Here is a 16,162-nt window from a genome sequence, read left to right as displayed (position 1 = left end):
GACGGTTACTCACCTTTGTAACTGTTGTTCTTCGAGATGTGTTGCTCATATCCATTCCATACCCACCCTGCTTCCCCACTGTCGGAGTAGCTGGCAAGAAGGAACTGAGGAGCAGGCGGGTCGGCAGGGGTATATATGTGGTGCCGCAACGGCGCTACGCCAGGGGGCGCCTGCCGACCCACCGGGTGTTGCTAGGGGAAAATTCTTCCGACGAACGTGCACGTGGCGCGCGCACACCTACTTGGAATGGATATGAGCAACACATCTCGAAGAACAACAGTTACAAAGGTGAGTAACCGTCCTTTTTGATTTTATGTAATGACAATGCATGATTAGCATGGACATGAAAGGTATTACTATTATTACGTCTTTTACAACACAACAACAACAACATAATCCTAAGCTAACTAACAACAATACGAGCAATAACATTTCCATAGCAATAATATGATGGGATTGTTGTACAGTTTTAGTTATAAAGCACAGTACATCACTTAGTACATAAAATAGACACTCTAAAAGCTGTATGAAAGGCACACTTTGCAACTTGACATACATTTTGAAGCATGTGAATTTGCCCTTGTGTTTCAGAGATTTTTTGAACCTCTGGTAACAAAGCACATTTTGAAATCTATCAGATACTACGCTGGTCCAATTAAAGGGTATCTGGAAACTTTGGGCTACTTGCAAAATACTATCTGCAGGCCAATAAACAATATGATTGCCTGCAGTGGTAATGAGATTAAAACGTATATCTTGCTGTGTGTATGTTAAAACCACCACATTGCTATTATTAGCTGGAAAAAGTAAGTGTCCTGTCAGGATAGTTCCTTATCCTCTACCCTCCCAACAAATGTTACCATGAACAGTGACAACTTCCCTTGGCTTTAGTTTATGGATACACTGAAGCTGTAGGGGTTCTAACAGCCAAAATGTTCATTGACTCCCTATTCCTATCCAAAATGTCAGGTATTATTCTAGGGGCGCTGACTATAAATTATTTAGGTATACCAGGTGTTCTAATTTCCCAGATATCCTGGTGAATAATCCAGTCCCACATGCATCCCCCCCATGGACCCGTCAGGATTCAGTATGTGGGAGCCCACACCCCTCTAACTGGTCCAAATGCTTGGAAGGAGCACTGTGAATGTCCACACTTCCACTCAGAAAGTGTCTAAATATGTCTCCATGACCACAGATCAGTGGTACTCCTGTTGTGTCTGTAAGGACAGTGGGCCAAGTCTGGTGCTCAAGATCACTCCGAATGGCCATCAGCTGGTCATTGAGAAAATCCTGAATTTCTAAACATACTAGATCCCACTGCAATGCCTTCCCAGCCTTAGTGATATTCAATACCATCTTTCCTTGGTGGTATACTATATTACATCTGTTATTTAACTATCCTCGATATTTTCAAAAGGCATTAACATTAATAGCCTAGGAGGGGGTGTATTACAGGGTAATGGGGGAGATGGCAGGGGCAACAAGGTGCCTTTGGTATCTGTCATTTAAAATCCAATTAGAGAGAGCAATACATGCTGAAGGATTTATCCAGAACACAGGGCGCAGCCTGTAGAACAAACCCCAAAATCCAATCAATCCACATTCCAGGTAATGGGTCCCCACAAATTTCTTCCTGCCAGTGTATAGTTCTTTGTTTCTTCACCAGGAAATCAGTTCTTAATGTCCTTTCTAGTCAGGATTCCTGGACTTTGGCAATTTCAGTGGAGTGAGTGTTCCTTCTTCTTCCCTGAAACAGTCGTGGTTCAGCATCCTACAGGGGAGGTTACCAGCACATCACCCTGTAATGGTTTTGATTCTTCTAGAAAAATTTCCAAAGGCACAGTAGGTTTGTCAGTGGACAAGGGAGAGGGTTACTAGCACTTCACCTTGTCCTTTTTCCCTGCTGTCCAGAAGGCACCATGGAGCTAGAAGGAGAAATAGGCTAATCATCAGTAGGAGAATCCTCCCAAGGTGGAGGAGTCTTTTTGCAGTGAGAATCATGGGTCAAGCAGTCAGTCTTGGCACTTCACAGAGGTGTTGGTAGTCAGCAGGACTTAATAAGGCCTTTGTCCAGCATGGAGCCAAGCAGTCTTTCGTTGTGGATATTTACATAGATCCAGTTCTCTGATTCCAAGGAGTGGCAGGGCTGCTAGGGTATGTTCTTCTGGGTCAGCGCTTCTTTACTGTGAGAAAAGAAACGTAAATCATTTCATTAGTGCCTGGCAGTGTTTTGCAGATCTCATAGCTCTTTGGGCACATTCAAGCCCCCCCTTTTTTGGTTGTCAGCCAAGTCTTAGCTGTGAGGAAGTGTCCTGAATGGACCAGTCTTTATCTTTAGCCTAAAGCATGCTAGCCTTTTTTTCCCAGTTAATTCATTCTGTTCTTTTTTTTTCTCCCTTCTTGGCTTCTTTTTAACCTACAAAGGAAAGCTTCACTCTTCACTCCATACACTTTTACCAACAATGAACACATAAAACATTCGCCATTATACAGTAACATTAGTCTTATTATTACAATATATGCCACATATACCCCTTCCACTAAAATAACTTTTTTACAGAGCTTTGGAGCAACAAGCCAGGGCACAAGCACCCCACTTTGAGGAAGTTCACTCAATATAACCTCTAGTCCAATAGCTTCCTAACCATCCCCAGCCCTCTGTAGCTAGAAATCTGAGGTAAGCCAGAAGGATTCCATGTACAATATGGGGAGTGGGTTAACTTTTCATGTCTTGCTTTCAAAGACTGTTGGTATTCAAATTTTAATAACAATTTTTTAATTAACAATCTGACCAATGAAGTTTCCTTCTTTCTTAAGCTTAAGAAATGTGTTAGACTTTAGTATATCACATTGTCCTGATTTATCCAACCACTTTGTATTCCAAGTTGAATAAGCAAGTAATTTGCATTTAACCTTCTGTTTGATTTTAAATTAGCTATCCTATGAAATATATTAAACACAACAATTTTGGCCACGAGACAAAACACCACAAAATAGAACATAGAACACAAAACATAATTCCTGTTGTGCCAGTAAATGCATGGTACCTTTAAATGCTGTTCAGCTGGCATCAGTTTCTCTGATTTATCTGAAAGACAAAAAAACAGAGGTCTACCTTCTGGGCAGTCATCATTGCTTAAAATATACAAATACCCTTGTTGATTTCCAGGCAAAACAGAGGATTACCCCATATTTTCTTGTATTTGTTTCAAGGCAGCCCAGGTTTCAGTGGCTTCTACCTTATCAGTTAGATAATTTGCATTAATACAGATGTCTTTCTTGGCTTGCTTTTGGATCCAAAGCTATCACAAACTTTAACTTAAGATTCTTACCTTAAAAGGGACATATATTACCTTTACAGAATTTTAATTTGCTTTTTACTTTTAACTTTCCTGCTTTCAACACACTGAAAAGAAAACATCACTACTTATAGTGCCCTTAGATCCTAATAAATTTTCAATTACATTAGCACTGTATACATTCTTTAGCTAATTCAACTAAAATTGTTCATAGCCAAATGATTGCAAATCCCAATAAATTTCTTTGCCTGAATTTATTTTACAAACATTTCAAAGACACCAGAACTTTCCTCTTTGGTATTTTTACAAAGTTCAACTGCTGTTACCCTCCAGCAACTACAGAGTTAACTTCTCACTCTTCCTTAAATCACTTGCTTGTCTCCAACAGCCACTTTTAATCAACTCAAATCACCCATTTCAAGTATTTCCTGGGTATTTGAAATCCCCCTGCTTACACTTACTGAATCTTTCCTTCCACTATACCTCAAAATTTTCCAACCTGCTTCAATCTCTCTGTCTATTGCCTGCCCGCCTGGGTCCGATCCCGCTTTTCTCGCTGAACCGTCCCTTCCATGGGCCACCAATGGGCACCAACTTGTTAATTCATTCTGGCCACGAGACAAACACCACAAGACAGAACATAGAACACAAAACATAATTCCTATTGTGCCAGTAAATGCATGGTACGTTGAATGCTGTTCAGCTGGCATCAGTTTTCTCTGATTATCTGAAAGACAAAAAACAGAGGTCTGCCCTTCTTCGGCTTGACAGTAACAGTGGAGAGGGCAGTTCCAGAGTCCAGAAGACAAGAATAAATGGTTCCTCTTTGACATTCCTTTCTGAACACCAGGTAAAGAGCTATCTTTAGAGGGTTCACCCAGAGACCCACCCATCTGTCTTCTGATACTCAAACAGAGAATTACACAGAGAGCAGAGGGAATTATGGTCTAAACCAGGATTTTCCACTTCTATTACATTGACCACTAGAGGGGACGGGACAGAAGGATCTCAATTTGACCTCAGAGCTTCATCGCACGCAATGGCTTCCACCCTGAGGAATTACGAACGAGAGGTTCAGTTCCGCCCACACACCTAATCCCAAATGTATACAGAGGAGAAAAACAGTAACCGGTTAAACAGAACAGAACCAGATAGCGTTTCCTTATCCTGTTAGGGCTCAACTTATTGGAGCACGAACTCCAGGGGCCACGGTGAAGCAAGGAAGAGGGGCTAAACACCCCAGTGGCGCCGTTCCTAGTTTGCTGTAGCCATCCGGAGTCCGATGTCCGAGCTAGGAGAGTCCCGTCTGGGGTCGCCAGAAACTGTTACCGAAATATCAGGTCTTCCTAGCTGAGAGCCAATAACAGCCTGAATGGGATAAGGAAAAGATGCTTTATTCTGCAGAAAAAAGGAGAGCCTTGTACTTTAGTACAAAGACCCTATTCCATACAAATTTCACAAGCCTTTTATACACTTTTAGACAAAGACCCTTGTGTGTTAATACTTGATTGGTAGGTGTCAAACCTCACGGTTCTGTTATCTGTTCAGTAAAAACTGGTTTGAAGCAAGTTTTTTCTGCTTTGAGGCAGAAGAAAAGAGAGTTCAAAAGTTCAGGATACTGTATACGTGAGGGTTCTGCTTCCCCCTACTGTCTGCTTGTAAGCTATTAAGGGGGGCTACCAGTAACTTTTACAGTAGAGATTCCCCAGACACTTCAATCAAACACACTGGCTTAGATAAAATAATAAAAGAAGGTTTTATTAACTGCAGACAGGTAGATTTTAAGTTTTTATAATTAGTATGGCATAGACGTTAGAATTGGTTACAAAAGAAATAAAAAGATAAAATTGCAAGGTAATTCCTAAACTTTACCAAGCTAAATAAGGTTTGAAGCAAACATCATTCTTACCACACCAGCTGCTGCAGGCAACCATTAGTTCACAGGCTAGGTTTCCTTTCAGCCGGGACCACTCTCATTAGTTTAGTGTTCTTTAGGTGTCGTTGATGTTATGAGCAGGGAGGTGGCTAGAGCCATTTTGCGCCCTGCAGGTCTTATACCCCAACCCTTGTGTGTTGGAAAAATCCTTGCTGGGTCTTGTGGGCAGGCAGCTCCATGATGTACATGAGCTTCAAACTGTCTTTTCAGATGAGTTGTAAATTTTCCTGTTTACAACCCACCACCAGGTAATGGTTCTTTAGCACTTTTCTGGCATGCTAGTATGTCTGTGTCTGAGGAATTGGCTTATGAGTATTATCCAGAATTGCGACACATTCCAGTAACAATCATACAGCAAAATCTCATAATTTCACATGCAGTGTAACACACATTTCAACAGGTTAATAATCAGCAGATTGAGTTTACAAATACCACCTCACAAGGTGTACTTTGTACAAAATATATAACCATATAAAAGCGGTGAACATGGGATACAGGGTGCCAGTTGTTTTTCGGTGGCCTTCTTCTTAGAGGTCTGAACTTGGATCCAAACTGCCTCAGCAGCTGCTGAGGCTCCACAAGATTGTTGCACTCTGCAGGTGGGGAAGTCATTTTCTGTTCACAAGGGCAGTTTCTGCTGTTTCCCGCAGAGTGGCTTGAAGATAGGGCAGAATAGAAGCTTTTGTGTTCTGCTCATTCGCTAACAGCTCTACTATGTTTGCTTGTCTGGGGGGCTGTTTGTTTTTCCTCTTGTATATGTGGCAGACCTTGTCAGAATATATTGGCTTTATTACATAGATGGTTGGTTGCTGAATAGGGTGCAAGAGCTATTACAGCTCATTTAAGTGGAGAAGTTATCAGACTATTGTCTTTAAAAGTTCTGTATGTTTTCCACTTAACGGGGCAATCATATAATTCATCTCGAACAAGGAAACTGTAATAGTTTAAGTCCTATACTGCTACTGATGTCACTATAAACAGTCCCTGGGATGGAACTACAGTGACAGTAAAAATATTTACTAGGGTTTTGTAAAAATATTGAAGCTCTGTAAAGTGAATATTTAATTATTTGTAACTCACTCTGAGTTTTAAAGAAGTGTTGTCAACATCTTGCTTCACCTCCTTCCATTCCAGCTCACATCACTTAAAAGCTGGGATGTCAGACTTCAATAGAGTGTACAACAATGATTCAAACCCTGACAGGCGATTGAGATTAGGAACTGTTAACATCACTTTTGAGTAGAAGTAGATGTGATTTTTTTTTTTTAATGCACTTTTTCTTTTCAAACTTTTTTTTTTCATTTGTGGACCCCTAAAAAATTTCAAATGGAGGTGGAGACCATTTGGAAATTCAGCCTGTGGTCCTCAGGCCCCTACCATAGAAATCTTAGACTGAAAACTGACTGAACAGAGCTCAGCTGTAAATGTTCCATGTGCTCGGCATAGCATTTAACAAAGCATGAGAGAGGGTGCTAACCTGTTAGCTTTTATGGTGGTAACAACACTTCTGGGTTTTGACCTGTAGGTCGGGGGCATTCACCTACTTTTGATAGATCAAAGGTATGCCTTTTCTGGGATCTGAAACTTTATTTTTATAGTCATCTTTTGCGGATCCCTTAGACACAGGCTCTGCGTGCCGCAAGTTGAAAACGGCTGCTATAAAACATTGGAAAACTGGAGTCTCAAGCTTTTGTAACCCCAGTCATTGAGAGATGGGACACTAAAATGGTGACTGGACCATCAGACCAGTAGTACTATTTGACATAGGTCCAGAGCTTAAAATAGCAAATCTCAGACCTCAGAGCAATAACTTTTGATCCCTGTGCTACTGTTATAACGGATGTTGGAACAAAACTTATGTTAAATATTAATTAATTTTACTTTTATTCAACTTAGGTATGTTCCTCCAGAACAAGCTAAGGTTGTGGCATCAGTCCATGCATCTATATCAGGGTCCTCTGCTAGTAGTACAAGCAGCACACCTGAGGTGAAACCGCTTAAATCTCTCTTGGGAGAATCTGCACCAGCACTGCACTTAAATAAAGGCACACCTAGCCAAGTGAGTAATGGCTAAGAGTTCAGTGGTATGGGATTATGTTACAGTATTTAAAAGGAGAATGGGCATTTTGTGAATTGAACAAGATTTTACAAAATACTGAAAATTGTGGCATTAGTGGGTTACTGCTGTTACAATAAAACTGTACTTAATAGCTTACATGCTCTGTTGGTTTTATGGAATGCGAATAGGGGACTGACAGTAAAATCTAGAAACTGAGTTCTGTGGTGGATTGACTTTGAATGCTTCAGACTAGAAATGCTAGCCTCAGCTCTGTGTAATAATGATTAATAGACTGGTATTTTTGGTGCTATTTAATAAAACTAAGATGTTTTTGTTTTGTAACAGGCTTTTGGCTAAACATCTTGTGTACCCACAACATACAGTAAAAGCCTTTTTTATCTGACACTTCACAACCAGAAAGCTTTATAAACAGCATTTCTGATCTTCATTGAAATTCCGGTTTATAGTCCGGTTGGCGCAGGACCGGCAAGGGGTTGGGGCATGGGAGAGGGCTTGATCCATAGACCGCTCACCTCAGGTGCTTCCTTGCAAATGGTGACCTGTCCTGGCCGCTCATAGGTGGAGATGCGGCAGGCAGCTCGGTGCACTGCCTCCGCCCAGAGGTGTTGCCCCCGCAGCTCCTATTGGCTGCGGTTCCCAGCCAGAGCTTCCTGCTGTACTTTTGCCTAGGAGCAGCCAGGACACATCATCGCTTGTGGGGAGCTGCCTGAGGTGAGTGGTCTGCGGATTCGGCACTCGCACCCGATTCCCAACCTGCTGCCCCGAGCCCCCTCCCGCACCCAAACTCCCTCCCAGAGCCTGCGCTCTGCATCTCCTGCACCCCAAGCTCCGCATCCCGAACTCCCTCCGGTCCTTAACAGGCATTTTTTACTTACTGGTACCTCCCCATTCCCCCAACACACTGGATAAAACAGCTTTTACTGTAGTTGGGTTGGGTCATTCTCCCTTGCATCCTTGTTGGAATTTAAAAAAACACATCACTGCCTCCTTTGAAGCCCTCTGTTACAACTGCCATCTTTTTATTGAAGGGAGACATGGACAGTACTTTTAGAAGTAAAACCATGATTTTTCAACAACTTGAGATTTGCTGCATCTCTTCACTCCACCCCCAAATTTGGGCCATTGTGACAAAATTAAGTTAACTGTAAACTAGATTTTTATGTAAATCATCTTCCCTGTGGTAGGAGCAAGTATTTTGGTCAGTCCAGCGCACTATAACTTCGACATCCCTTTCTTAGAAGCAGTTCAGGGGACAGTGAAGCTACCTTAATTAACATATGTTTCTCTCTATGTATGGTCATGAATACTATGCTGTATGTTACAAGTGTGTTTTGTTGCATTCTTGTCAAATGACTTTTGGCTCTCTGTCTAGCTCATCCATAATGGTATATGATAGGCTGGAGGGAAAAAATATATATTATTTTTCAAATATATGATATAATTAGTCTGTATAATGCTAACACACAAGAGGGTAAAGCTAAGTTTAATTGTTTAGAATTTTCTGACTCTGGAGTTTTTAATCATGCAGCTTTAATGTCCTGTTGAAGAATTCTGCAAGAAATGTAACTTTTTTATTTTATTTTTTTTCTGGAAGAAAAATAAAATGGGATTTAGTGAGAAGAAGGAGCTTCAATCTACATGGCTCTGAAGCTCTGCTGGTCTTCAAAAATAATTGCAAATACTACATACAGGTTCCATAATCTGGATCCATTTGTTTAGATACCTTTAATTTTCCTGTTTTATATGCATCTTAATCAGGGGCGGCTCCAGGCACCAGCACGCCAAGCGCGTGCTTGGGGCGGCAAGCCACAGGGGACGCTCTGCCAGTCGCCATGAGAGTGACAAGCAGGCTGCCTTCGGTGGCATGCCTGCGGAGGGTCCATTGGTCCCGCGGCTTCAGCGGACCTCCCGCAGGCAAGCCACCGAAGGCAGCCTGCCTGCTATGCGTGAGGCGGCAAAATGCCTAGAGCTGCCCCTGATCTTAGTCTCTGGAAGTCTGCTGTTTAACTCCTATGGTGCACTTAAGCAGGGCAACCTGAAGACTCACACTAAGCCGATGGAGCTTGGGGGGGAATATGCTCTTGCACACCTTAGGGAGGGTAGGAAGAGGAGGTTGAGGAAAGATTCTTCTTTGTACCACAACTTAAACTAAAAGCTCTAGATTAAATTATAAATTTTTAACAAGTTCATTGCATGTTTGTTTTACATAATTGGTCTGAATTCTAAAGTTATGAAACTTGATATGGCTTGCTAACAATGCTCCGGGGCAAAAAAACAGATCAAAACTAGTACCAGAAATAGCTTTTTCGGTCTCTGTCCTTTAGCTTTTTGTAAAGCTTGGTTAAATATTGGCTTTCCTGTTTGTTTAGCTAATTAAAATGTTGTTTTTAGTCCCCTGTTATCATTAGGTCTCAAGGACAACAGCAGCAGGAAAAGAAACAATTTGACCTCCTCAGTGACCTTGGCTCAGATATCTTTGCTGCTCCTGCTCCTCAGTCAACTGCTACAGCAAATTTTGCTAACTTTGCACATTTCAACAGTCATACAGGTAAGAGTTCTGTGTAGACACTCCCTCCTAATTAAATGTATAGAAAACTCCTCAGGTTTCTATTCTTTATGGCTTATAAATATGAATTATCTTCTGACTTAATAAAAGGAAAATTTATATTTCTGTGCCTTGAACACTGTTATATCAGTTAAGATTTACCTTATGACAAGTTGGAAATCAAGTTTAATAAAGCAAGTATTTTAAAGTTTTAAAACTTACACTCTGCATTTCCTTTGCAAAAACAGCATGGGAAACAGAAGAGAATAGCTATAAAATATAGCATAATAGTACTATTCGACATGGATCACATAAGTATTGATCTGTACCTGACACAAATTACGTTTTTGGTCACTTTTTGTCACTCTGCTTTAATTATGTTTTCCTTGAGTTGCTTGTTTATAAAGCAAATATTTGGCTAGAAGACAGTGTTAGTGGCGAGAGAGAAGGTGAGTAAAGTAGTGGGGATGGGCAGAGGTTATGCAAGATGTCATTTCTTCCCTCTGAAAAAGTTGGCAAGATCCTTTATGGAGAGGGACTGAAAAATAGTAAACAGACAGTTGTGTGGGCATCAGTGAAGGGGAAGAAGCAATGCTGCCTCACTGAGTATGACAGAACTGAAGGAAGAGAGAACAAACTTGGAGGAAGTCCATGTGGCTGGGAGTAGTGTGGGAACAGGAGCAAAAGGAAACTGTTTTTGAGCAAAGATCAGGGCTAGGTGTGGTAGGACAGACCTTTAAATATTTAAAATGGCTGTTGGTAAACAGGCCTGAATATTACAGAGGGGGGAAAAAAGACCTCAGTGCATATAACTTTATCCTAAAGAATAATGGCCACTAAATTGATTCTGAAGAACATCAATAGTTGTAAGTCAGCAGCTTATAGATATTGAGTAGTATGTTTCCACTAACTTTCTGTGTGACCGTGAGCAAATACCAGGGCTGGCTCCAGGGTTTTGCCGCCCCAAGCAGCAAAAAGAAAAAGGGGGTGGGGTGGGGGGGCACAATCATGATCTGCAGTTCTGCTGCCACCGCGTCAGTCTTCGGTGACTATTTGGCGGCTGGTCCTTCACTCTGAGAGGGAGTGAGGGACCTGGCACCGAATTGCCGCCAAAGACCCAGATGTGCCAGCCCTCATCGTTGGCCGCCCCAAGCAGCTGCTTGCTGGGGTGGTGCCTGGAGCCGGCTCTGACAAATACCTACCCTTTGACCTTGTCTACTTTAGATTATGAACTCTTCAGATTAGGTAATATTTACTAAAATGTTTAGTTCCTAAGGCAATGGAGCCCCTATCTGGTTGGCATTTCTGGGTTCTACTATAATATTGCTAATACTGAAGAGAGATGCTGCTTGTGAAAAATCTGTGTTCATCTGGAGTGTTGTCATCACATTGGCATTAAATTACAAAGTTGAAAAATCATGGGGCACAGTTCTGGTGAGTTGAATAAGGTATTCATCACCAGTTTAAATTAAAAAATATTTATAAATGTGTTTAACTGTTTTCAGGCATTATATTTGAAAGATAATGTGAGTGACCAACTGAATTCAGTAGAATTAAACGTGAATAGTTTAGCATATTTTATAAAGTATGCATAAAACAAAGACTTTCATGTAAATCAGTTTCTTGGAATGGAATATTTTTAAATTGGAATGATGTTGATTGACCAATTGCAAATTTTAATCCAAAAATTTACATGCTTATTGGCCAGCATTACATAAAACAAAGTTTCACTCCAAAGGCATCTGTATGAAAGACTTCTTAAGTATCCAAAGATCCAGCCTAATCAAACCACATTTATATCAGATTACTCTGTACTTGAATTCCTTTTTTTTTTAAATGGACCTCAGGGAACTGTAAGCCTCTTTTTAGGCAAGCTGTTTGTTTTTTCCTTGTATGTTTGATAAATCTAATATAACATAAACCATGGTCAGTTATCTCTTTTCAGGACTGTCCTACTACTTTATATAGGATTGAACAAGTACAAAGGAATATATATCTTTCAAGAAGAAAGACTAAAATTTCTTAATGAAGCCAGCTATATTTAGATTGAAATGATTGCTTTAAGTTGTGAATGGGATGAGTACCTGAATACATATCACTGGTGTCTTCCTCTGCAGTAAGGTACACTCCCCTGAGATAGTGAATTGAGGAAAACAGTCCCACAGAATTTAGGACTTCGGACTTTATCAGGGCTGATACTTTTTACCTCTTAGAAACACAGTAAATTGTAAACTCCAACCATGCAAGCATCGTACATTAATAAGGACTTTTCATATGCATTAAACTGTTTTCAGTGATCCAGCTCATAAGTCACATGGCTGAAGCCCTTCTGTTCTACTCCTATCAACGTTCTAGTGCCTTTTTTCCCCCTCATGAACTTGTGTTCTGATAGACCAGTGTTCTACACTTTGGCTGTGTGATGGTGGGATGGAAACTGTTAAAATCACGGTGGAATTCCTCGAGGGCTTCTTTTCCATGAGTCCAGATGATGAAGATCATAACATTCAAAAACCAGTGGGAGAACACTTCAGTCTCTCTAACCACTTAGTGACAGACTTGAAGGTAGTAATGTTGCAACAAAAAAACTTCAAAAACAGAATCCAAAGAGAGACTGCTGAACTTGACTTAATATGCAAATTAAATACAATTAACTCAGACCTAAACAGACTGGGAATGGTTGGGTCATTACACTAATTGAATCTATTTCCCTATGTTAAGTTCTCCTCATACCTTCTATGGGTCATCTTAATTATCACTTCAAAAGTTTTTGTTTTTTTTTTCTCCTGCTGATGATAGCTCATCTCAATTGATTACTCTTCCTGTTGGTATGCATACTTCCACCTTTTCATGTTCTCTGTATGTATAAATATCTCCTGTCTGTGTGTTCCATTCTATGCATCCAAAGAAGTGAGCTATAGCTCATGAAAGCTCATGCTGAAATAAATTTGTTAGTCTCTAAGGTGCCACAAGTACTCCAGTTCTTTTTGCGGATACAGACTAACACGGCTGCTACTCTGAGTCCTGTAGTTGGTAAACTTCCACCCATAAAGAAATTGTTTTTGTTTTTTTTTTGTTTTTTTTTGTTCCTACAGTGGCCCAGTTAGACTTGATAGTCCTTTTCCTGCGTAGGTCCGCAACTTCAGAGGAGGCATTTTTACAATTATAAAGCAAAACTTTCATATTACTTGATAGCATGGGATACAGACATTACAAGTAAGAATACTTGTACAGCAACTTACCAGCATTTTATAGAGTCTAAACACAGTCTTACAAGTTTAGCACCTATCTTGAGCAATACTAACACACGTGAGCCGGTCTGTTTTCCAGCTATGAATTTTTCAGTGTAGGAGTCAGCTGAGCAGATTTGGTAAGAGCTAGCACCTCATTTACCAGTGTCACAATTATCAGTTCACTGTACTACCGTTTGGCCTATTAGCAGCTCTCAGGATCTTTACAACAGTTATGTCAGTAGTAGCTGCATTCATTAGAAGATCTGGAGTTGAAAGTAGGGGTAAATCTGGATGACAGGCTTGTCTAGGGTCTGTCTCAACTTCAGGAACAGCGCAGTGTCTGCCTGATCCAGTCAATGTTCAATGCTGTGAGAATGCTAATCAATGCGGAGAAGTCTCTCCTCTCCCTGGTCTAGAGGATAGTTTACAGGAGTCATGCTGGACTTTGTTCCAGACAATTCAATCAATGGGTAAGAAACATCACCCAGTCACAACAGCACAAAACTCTTTGAGGCTCTTGGGGCATATAGCCTCCTGCCTCTATGTAGTTCAATATGCCAGACTGCACTCCAGAGTTCCTCAAAGTAGGTTGGCATCCATCTACTCACTGAGCTTCCATCAGCTAGACTTGGTGATGAGAATGTCTTATGTTCTTGCCTCCCTCGATTGGTGAACAGGTTCAGCCAATGTATGTGTAGGTGTTCCATTTGCCTGCCTTCAGCTGATGCTAATGCTAGTGAAGGATATGTCTACCTGGAATGGGGAATCCATCTGGGTTCTCTGCAGACTCAGGATCTCTGGTCCTCAAAAGAATTAGCTTTCAGCTCTGCCAGTGATGCATAAAATTATCGGACTGTAGTGCCAGATGTTTCTCTCACATCAAGGGAAAGAGTCTGTTAGTCCTTACAGACAACACAGCGGTAATATTCTGTCTCAAGCAGGGAGAAGCCAGCTGTTTTCCACTCCATCAAGAGGCAGCTCTGCTCTGGGAGCTTTGCATTGCTAGCTTGATAGATCTAAAGCTGCTTATTTTGGGGAGTCCAAAATGATCTAGCAGACCACCTGATCAGTTTGCTTTATGAAACTGAGTGGTCTCTTCATCCAGATACATCTTCCATTGGTGGGGTTTCTCCAAGTAGACCTATTTGTGACAAGGATCAACAAAGTGTCAGTAGGTCAGCTCCCTACTAGATTGCAGCCCTGGTTCCCTGACAGACACCATTTTTGCTGCTGTGGTCAGGCAGGCCCCTTTACACTTTTCCCACAGTCCCACTCATTCATTGGGTATTACTAAAGATAAGATGTGACCAAGCCAGAGTCATACCCAGCTTGAGCCCACGAATACTGGTTCTCCACTCTCTTGGCGGTGTCAGTGAAACCTCCAGTCTCACGTCCACTAAACTGAGACCTAATCTCTCAAGGTCATGGGTGCCTACTCCAACTGCATGGATTCTAAGTTGCTAGATATTAGAGAGTGATGTCGCTTGAAAGAGGTTCAGGAGGTCCTTAGTAGAAAGTTTTCTGCAAGAGCTGCTTAGCTGTCTTAAGTGAAGGCATTTTTCCATTTGTTCTTGCCAGTGTGGGGTATCGCTGTCCTGTTTTGTTCAATGTATTCTGGACTAATTATTGCACCAGAAACACAAAAGTTTGGCTGTTAGTTCAATCAGAGTACATCTGGCAGCTATTTTAGCATTCCACCCTAAAGAAGATAATCACTATTTTCTCTAATGACATCTGTACAAGGTTTTTGAAAGGCCTAACAAGTTGTGTCCTCAGGTACAAGATGGTATTTTCCCCATGGGAGCTAAATTTGGTGTTTGTCCAGTCTTTTGGGTCTGGCATTTGAACCTTTGGCTACTTGCTCTCTGTTGCCTCTGCCAGTGAAGATGAATAGCTCAGTGGTTTGAGCATTGGCCTGCTAAACCCAGGGTTGAGTTCAATCCTTGAGGAGGTCACTCTAGGGATCTGGGGCAAAAATCAATACTTGGTCCTGCTAGTGAAGGCAGGGGGCTGGACTTGATGACCTTTCGAGGTCCCTTCCAGTTCTAAGGTATAGGTATAGCTCCAATAATTATATATTATTATTATATTCAGTGGCCAGCACTTTGGCCAAAAAGGTAGGAGAACTATGTGGCTTAACGTCTGGGGCTCCCTATAAAGTAATCTTTAAGGACATGGTTTATTTGCATTCCCAGCCCAGGTTCATTCCAAAAGTGGTGTGTTTTTCCATATCAACCAGTCCATTTGTTTTCCTGCATTCTTCTAGAAGCCACATTCAAACAGGGAAGGAGGAGCGTTTACATATCTTGGACATCAGAAAAGCTCTTGTATTCTGTTTGCATAGGACCAAGCATTTCCATAAATCCTACCAACTATTTGTAGTGGTGTGAAACAGAATAAAAGGACAGTCGCTGTTCAAAGAATCTTTTCTTGGATTGACTCTTATATATGCATGTGCTATGACCTGGCTAATGTCACCCCACCGATCAGTGTCAGCTCATTTGACAAGATCAGTGTGCTTCAATGGTGTTTTTGCCACAGTTTCTGGTTGTAGATGATGTTTGTAGAGTAGCAACTTCCTCCTCAGTCCACACATTTGCCTCCCATTTATGCTGTTGCTCAAAACTCCAGAGACAAGGCTAAAATTGGATGAGGAATTCTGAAATCTTTATTTAAATAGATTCCGACTCCACCTCTTGGTGACTCTCAGGCCGCAAAAAACAAGAGTGGAATGCTTGTGTGCGGTCATGCAAGGAAGGAAAAACTGTTGCTAACCTTTTTCTGTAACTGTTGTTCTTAGAGATACATTGCACTTGTCCATTCCATGATCGCCCTTCTGCCCCACTATATTGGAGTTCCAGCTAGAAGGAACTGAATGGGGCTAGCAATGGTTCTTCCCTTTTATACTTTCATGCAGTGGGGTGTGGCAGCAACAGATGCTCAAGCCACTCAACGGATACTGCTGAGGGGAAAAAGTTTCCAACGGCCGTGCACGGACACCAAGAGTGGAATGGACATGAACAACGCATATCAAAGAAAAAGAGTTACTAAACGAGTTTAGTAACAGTA

At 41.3% G+C, this 16,162-nt stretch overlaps 1 protein-coding gene across 10 annotated transcripts in view; it reads left to right on the top strand.

The window, feature by feature from the left end:
• AGFG1 (ArfGAP with FG repeats 1) overlaps positions 1-16,162 on the top strand; it is an 81,891-nt gene that overhangs the window by 49,415 nt on the left and 16,314 nt on the right. For all 10 annotated transcript variants that reach the window (XM_075068512.1, XM_075068517.1, XM_075068509.1 and 7 more), the window contains exons 4-5: positions 7,135-7,297; positions 9,710-9,866. In XM_075068512.1, the coding sequence (XP_074924613.1) occupies positions 7,135-7,297; positions 9,710-9,866 (320 nt within the window). The remainder of the gene's footprint in view (positions 1-7,134; positions 7,298-9,709; positions 9,867-16,162) is intronic.

Source organism: Chelonoidis abingdonii, chromosome 8, assembly GCF_003597395.2.
Source record: "Chelonoidis abingdonii isolate Lonesome George chromosome 8, CheloAbing_2.0, whole genome shotgun sequence".
NCBI lineage: Eukaryota > Metazoa > Chordata > Testudines > Testudinidae > Chelonoidis > Chelonoidis abingdonii.
This window is presented reverse-complemented; position numbering and strand designations above follow the sequence as displayed.